The sequence below is a fragment of the Pungitius pungitius genome, chromosome 2, assembly GCF_949316345.1.
Source record: "Pungitius pungitius chromosome 2, fPunPun2.1, whole genome shotgun sequence".
NCBI classification, from domain to species: Eukaryota; Metazoa; Chordata; class Actinopteri; order Perciformes; family Gasterosteidae; genus Pungitius; species Pungitius pungitius.
Window position 1 is genome coordinate 4,016,906 of NC_084901.1, and position 7,520 is coordinate 4,024,425.

General features: G+C 44.5%; 1 protein-coding gene across 2 annotated transcripts in view; it reads right to left on the reverse strand.

Annotated features, from left to right (window-relative positions):
- LOC119210570 (voltage-dependent calcium channel subunit alpha-2/delta-1) overlaps window positions 1-7,520 on the reverse strand; it is a 53,015-nt gene that overhangs the window by 44,166 nt on the left and 1,329 nt on the right. For both annotated transcript variants that reach the window (XM_037460726.2, XM_037460727.2), the window contains exon 2: window positions 1,288-1,369. In XM_037460726.2, the coding sequence (XP_037316623.2) occupies window positions 1,288-1,369 (82 nt within the window). The remainder of the gene's footprint in view (window positions 1-1,287; window positions 1,370-7,520) is intronic.

The following is a 7,520-nucleotide window of genomic DNA, read 5'->3' on the forward strand; positions in this document are numbered from 1 at the left end:
CGATTTCCACACATTTGAATGAAAGATCCGCAAAGCAACGTGTAGCGCAGCATTACCAGGGACATTTATGTGTTTTCTCTGCATGCAAATCGATCTTAAGATCCACACCCTGTGCATCAGTGATCATTAACTTTTATTTCTTCTTCTTAGGATTGCACTGACCAAAGCACAGTTTTTTTTGATTTTTGTTTTTTAAAAGAGGCTACATGTCCACCGATCACATTGCAATGTCAGGTTACGTAACAAGACCATTTACTCTACTGCAGAATATGCTGCAGCTAAAGAAATAAGAAACACAAATGCCAAATAGCCAATTATTTAGCGGCCTGCAGCGATTCCATCGTCCGACATTCAAACCACAGAACTGAGTGTGTTTCTCTTCATCCTCCAGGCGTCTGAAGGATACACTTCATCCAGGAGCAATGTCTAGGCGTAATGTGCTTGACTTTTAGATGCGGATTAAGTTATTACACGAGGAACATTGTGTCATTTATATTTTTAATGTTGTGTTTGAACTGAAAGTGCCCAATTGGTGTAGATTGTAGGAGTCTTATCCCCCAAGTCCCAGCTTCTGTTACAGCAGCAGTTTGAAATAACATTGCCAGCTATGTTGAATTCCCTTTTTTCGCTAACAAGTCATGCCACAAATAGAATAAAAACATGTTTTGTAACGATTTCTGTGATGCTTTAAAGCCGAATGATTATGTTCTCTGACGGAGCGGAGAGCAAATGTGCCAGATGCATTATGTCAATCAATGTTGATTGTTGTTTTAAAAAAAAGCCTCTTCTCCTTTGTCAGATGTGGGTTTGTGCGTGTGTGTGTGTGTGTGTGTGTGCGCGCGCGCAACGCAGTTCTGATCTGATGGTGTACGTCGGGCTAGCAGAGCGAAACGATGCAGCCATGTATGGTGAGCTACTAGTCTGGTGAAGTGTTAGTGAGTCAGAGAAAAACAATGACTTAAAGTAGAAACTAAATGCACTAAACTAAGAAATCCCTCAACTGTGTGTGGTTCGCTTTTTGGATCTTCTACTTGGTCCATATGGTAATTACCACATGTTGGTACCATTGGAAGAGGGGGGAATATATTGGGAATTCAAGTAGACGTTAACCTTTGTTTGGTCTGTAACTCTATATATTAGTGACTTTGTGCTATGATCTAAATCGTAATGTACTGCCAAGCTCCCTTCTATGTTGGAATAATGAGGGGAGGGGGGGGTTTGACCTTGCCATTGTTGTTTAAAGGAAGTTACCTGAGTTATTTGAACGAGTCGACTAGCAATGCTTACCTGTATTAGCTTTTCCAGACCACTGGCTGTATCTGTTAATGTGATCAACTCTTTCTGCATCTGATCCACCCATTCCTTTATTCTGAGAAAGCAAAAAACAGAAACTCAATTAGTCACCCAATGGGAAGCTTCTCATTGGCCGGCACAATTAAATCGTATTTGTAGAGCTCCTCTAATCGCAGTCATTTGTGTTGCTATTATAACTATATGCAAAAAAAAAACAGCTGTCAGCGTGAGAGTTTCACAAGGAGGACATAAGAGGAAGAGACAACAAGAGAAGCAAATGTTAATTTATTAGAGTTAGAATTGACTGTGCTTCAAAAAGATCCGAACACGGCTGGGATTGTTTTATTTATATTGTATTACCTTTTCATTTTAATAAAACTCCGGATGAGTACAGCAAAAAAGTAGTTACCGTAGTAAACGTGTAATGAGCATTAAGTATTACTGTGCTTCTATGGGATCCCTGACATTGAGTTCAGCTCATGTGTGGGTGTGCATGAGTGCCCATGTGGATCCTTGCACCCTGCAGAGCTTCACATTTCACAGCCTCTTTGACATTTTTCCTAAACGCAATGTCCACAGGTAATAAAGTCCAGTTAAAAGCACAATACTTGTGTTGACCTCCTGTTGTTGAGCTGCATATATTCTATTCTGTTTACTCTAAACGCTACCTCTAAGTACACCTACACATCCTGTACTACAGAACCTTCCTTAACCTCCTTTCTGACAGCCAATTAAAAAAAGAAAAAGAAACATGACATAATCCATAAAGAAAACGACCCTTTCTCCCCCACGGTGTGAAGTAACCTCTTCACCTCCCACACTGCTGAGGGGCCTTTGATAAATGAACCCTGTCTTATCAAAAACAAATACATTGTAACGTGAGCACGGTTAGCTCAAGTGTGTGTGTATGTGTGTGTGTGTGTGTGTGTGTGTGTGCTACTTTTAGCCGCCCGAGAGACAGCTGCTGGTGGCTGAGAGCAGATTTAGGAAGGCCGTATTGTACCATCAGCACATTCACTTCTACTACTACTGTACATGGAGCCAACTCCCGGGTCAAGATAAGGTCCACTGGCCACGGCCAGCAGGTGTGTGTTGAGGTTGTTACGCATGTGGCATTAAGCAAGAAGGGAGCCCCATTACAACAGGTGTCAAATGCAAAAAAAATGGAGAGTGTGTGTGTGTGTGTGTGCTCCACTAAACAAGATATGTTCCCGTTTGCGCAGCTTCTTTGTGACCCGACGGCGAGGAGGAGGAGGCTTAACTAGTCGTGGTAAATGGCTGATTGCTTCCTGATGTTTTTTTTATTTATTTTTTTAAGACAAAAACAGGATGGAAACTTGGACGAGGACATGGAAACATGAGACAACATCATTGTCCCCTCCCCATGCTCAGCTGCTACGCCCCCCCCCCCCCCCCCCCCCCCCCATATCTCTCCTTGGAGGGCAACAGGAGCGGAGGCCGTTATGGAAGCCTTCAAAAAAAAAAAAAAAAAAAAAAAAAAAGAAAGGCAGGCTGAGCCATGTCCAGTCACTCAGCTGTAAAGGCGACTGCAGGGCTGGAAATTGGGAAAACTCAGCCATGTATGAGCCCCGCCGGCATTAAGAAAAACATTACTTATACCCATCATGAAGCAGACAGGCATGTTTCTGACAGGCCATTGTTCTTCTTGTGTTTGCCAGATGTGGTCACTCACTCTAACATTTGCTTACTTGACAGAATTCAACGTGTGTGGACCTGTCTACTACAAACACACCGGGGAGGATTGTTCTTGGTCAGGTATATTTAATCTGTGAAACTACGAAAATGCACGACAGTAGGTAAAATAAGGTGTTAAATGAGTCACAACCTCACAAATCCTTTTCTGGAATTAGTTTGTAAAACTGATGAAAAATTCAATGCAAATGATCAAGCAGTGGAGACGATGACTTGTGAAAAGGATGTATCATATATTTTTGTACTCTGGGTAAAGCAACTCAGATGAAATGCAATATTGGAGCATATAGTATCAGAATATATTATGATCATTTCTAAGTGCCAAATGAGCGCAATTCTTAACCAGACCAGAGAATGTGAGTCTCAGTCTGTGCTTACGATTGTGTGTGTGTGTGTGTGTGTGTGTGTGTGTGTGTGTGTGCACACACAGCAGTGGGTCTTTCAAAGGACAGTTGGGTCAAAGGCCACCAGGACAGTTACAGCCTCTTAATGTAACGAGGTGCGTGTGAACTCTCTTTGCATGTGTGCGCGTGTGTGCGTTATACAACCAACCGTTCAGCATGATGGACGACGAGGTGCTGGATAACATACAAACGATCCATTTGAAGCTACGCTAGTCGATACGAGTTGTGATCTCCAGCAGCAGAAGAGCTCTTGTGATGAACAGCAGACACGTAGAGCTCTGACCAGTTGGGGAACGCTTGGGGAGAATTTATTGGCTTTAATACCGACGCATTTCCTCAGAAAGTGATGTAAAACAGGGACAAAAGGAGAGCAAATGTTGGACTTGCATTCATCAAGTCACGGGGCTTTTCTGGATGTGGGAAATAACTCAAAAAGTGTAGACGTAAAAATACGTCCTTGAGGCTTTTACAGGTTGTTGTGTTACCCGAAAGCTTTGCAGACAAATGTAATGGAGGAGTAGCACTATGTGAGTGTGAGTAATACTGGTTTGAGATAAACAATCATCATAATCAATCATTTCAAATCAAAAGAGTGAAACAGTAAAACATGAGGTGCTGCTGCCTCTATGAGACATTTCATGAGCAGCATCCAAAAGGTGGCAATAAAGAAAGATTTTCGACTTATAGCTCCTCTCTGCCAATTATGTAGGAGCAGAGTGTCCAATCTGAGGGGGGGGGGGGCGCAGTCCCAGAATAGAGAGCATGACTCAGCATTGAAGCATTGCTGACTTCCCTCTGACCACATTTATCCCTCCAGCCGAGCTGTCCCTCCGTTTTTACCCTTTAAAACCACAGCATCTGGCCTGTGAGCTGTTTAGTTCACTTCAACACACTTGTGATTATGACATTAAAGTCACTGATTAATCTGAAATCCATCAAGCTCGAGGAGGATTACAGCTTGAAAAAGGGAGAGCTAAATCCTACATTATAAGATTGAATTATTCGTAGATTTGTAGTTGGGGTTAGTTATCGTTTTGGACTTACTTTTATAGTTAAGGGCGTCATGACAACGCTGGAAAGAAAAAATATTAAAAGTCGGAAACTTTAGCGCTAAATACTTTGTTGACGCGAGACGAAAGTTGTAATAAATTATTTTTAAGACATCCAATATACTGTCCTTGACGAATACTTTGTGTCTACTTCCATTTTCTACCTAAAAAAAGGCTCAAAGTTCCCTTTTTCTTCTTTTTGAAGTAAAGTTCAGTTCAGGATTCCCAGATGAAGAGCGATGAGGGAAGATTTTATTTGGAATGAAAGCAGTGAGTAGACTTAAAAAAAAAAGAAAGAAAGAAAACACCCTAGAGTCTGTACTCTTGCTGAGGGCTGTTCACAGTGTTGGAACAGTTAGTCATGAAATACAAGTAGCTTGTGGTACAGTCCTCTCCTCAAATTGAACGTCGTGGTATTAATAGCCTCACGGCGTGGCGCGTGCTCGCCGTACCCTCAAAAGGGGAGGAGAAAGTACATCAAAAAATGGTCCAAATCCATCCAGCTCCTGTGACTGAAAGGCCCGGGACTCTTCCTCCTAAATACCCTCATGTTTCTAAAAATGATTTGCAGTCTCATCATTTGGTGGAAGTCACGGTTTCCACTACTAGGAGACAGCCCCGACCCTTAAAGCCTCCTGTGATAGTAGTAATTTGGGCTTCTAAATCGTTTTTTTTTTTTTTTTTAGAGAGAGATGCGAGGCTGACACTGTTACAGGAAGTGGCGATGCAAAAAAAAGAAAAAAAAAAAAAGAAAAGAGAGAAGGGTATCTTTGAGGGTGGCAGCTCAGATGTGATTGAGCCACTAGGGGAAAAGCTAATAAGAGCCCTGGCAATGACGCTGGAGAGCCTTCACGGAGCTTCGTGGACTCACAGCCTTAAATAACGCGTCCCATTTTTCCTCTCTAAACGAGCTGGTAGTGCAGAATACGTCTTTTCCCTGTCCTCCTCCTCCTCCTCCTCCTCCTCCTCCTCCTCCTCCTCCTCCTCCTCCTCCTCCTCCTCCTCCTCCTCCTCCTCCTCCTCCTCCTCCTCCTCCTCCTCCTCCTCCTCCTCCCCCACTCCCTCCCCCATCCCACCAATCAGCACGGAGCACGAAGGAGACCAATGAGCAGACCTTCGTCTTTATTGAGGTCAATAATGCCATAATTGCTGGCTTCGCAAGCGTCCCGCGGCCTCATCATCCAAGGCGAGACGTTATTGATATTTTTGCCTCTCTCCCGAAAATGTTCCTCTTACCGCGTCAGTTTTACCGCCCCCCCCCCAGAGACCAACAAAAAGAGCCGGATTTTCCCACCCTCGTCCACGTTTGACCTCACATTCCGGACCACGGCTAGAGCCGGGACGGACGTCGCCGTCCCCCGGGCGCCAAGGCTTCCTCGTCCTCGTCCCCACCCCCCGCGCCAAAAGGCAGAACTAACAGCTCCCATTGTATCGCCTCTCCCAGGCAGGTGTCTGGACACATTCAATTGGGGAGGGGGGGAGGGGGGGGACACAGAATTGTTGTGACACCTGCAAGTGTTTGCAGAACAATCACACCTGCTGGTGAGAACGTGGCACGGTGTTAGTTCAGGGCAACAGGGACCACATTAAAGTGATGCCGCCACATGAAAATGGGTCACGTTGGTGACTGGTCCCTTGTAGAAATATCAAGGACAAAGATTGGAATGAGTAGTTACAAACCTGTAATATTGCACTTGTTGTATACATATTGTTCTTCTTTTCTCCTTTTAAAATGGCCTCAAATAATAAAATATGATCCTATTTCATTTCCACCCCCTCCAGCGGCCTTTCTCTCCGCTGGGTTATTTTGATCTCTGTTCAAAATGACTAAACCTCCACATCCCTGTCATCTTCACGCCCTTCACCCCTACATCAACCCTACCCTTTTGCGTGACCACACACACACACACACACACACACACAATCCTGGTGGATGGAGAGAGGGATTACAAAGCTCACATCTGGCAAAAAAAATGTCCAATTAATGTTCATCTAGACTCCTACAAGAGCAAAGGGAGTATTAGTCTCCCTGATGGCCGTAGCAGCGTAGTCTACCATTAACACCTCTCATCCGCCAGTATAACTCCATTAAGAGGCTCAAGAGAGGCCATCTTTGGTCCACTCTTTTCTGCGTCTCTTCAAACATAAAACATCAGAGGGGCTTGAGAGAGACGACCCGAGCACACACAAAAGCTGCCGTGCACCGTTGGAAAAGGCAAAATAAAAAAAAGGTTAGAATTTGAAAATACACCCCTTGTCCTGCAGCTTAACCTTCTCTATCCTAAGCCCCGCCCACCAGAAAAGGACAGTTGGTTGCACCTGTTTCCTACAGTAACCTGATTGAGTATAGTCTTAAATTTTTTTTTAAAACAAGTAGTCTGTCGAGCCACAAATTGAAGTATACTAAAACAAGGAAGGAACGACTTATGACTGATTTACAACAGCTTAAAAACTACACTCTACATGGTACAGATGTGCTTCCTGTACAGGAGTGAGCTCCTCAACAGCTGGTAGCAATTCACCAGGTTGCCTCGGCAACGCTGCAATGGAAAATTCTTGGAAACGTCCATGTGGCAAAGGATTCTGGGAAAGCAACACAGCACCGTGGGGGTGGAGGGGTGGGGGGGGGGGTCGCTTTAATAGTCCCTCACAATTTCTTCTCACGTACAGTGCGCTGCACGGGGGGGGGGAACATGGCGATGTCTCTAAAGTCATTAATTCATGACAAACTTAAACCAGACAGTACAGCAACACCCGGAGGCGACTCAAAAAATATCACCGGGGGAGTGGAGTGAAGTTTGTGGGAAGCCCCCCCTCCTCCCTCCCTGCCCCTCTATATCTGGCTGCATTTGAGTCGGGACACTAAACATCCCTCCTCCAAAGACTGAGGCTGAAGACTAAATATAGTCTAGGTCGAGGGGTTTGGGGGGAGTTTGGGGGGGGTTGGTGGGGGGGGCAGAAGGAGCATGACAGAGAAAAAGTTGGAAAAGTGTAAGAAAGGGACAAAGATAAAAGCAGAAGCATGGTGGGAAAAAACGTGGAGTCAGAGTGGAAGGCAAAC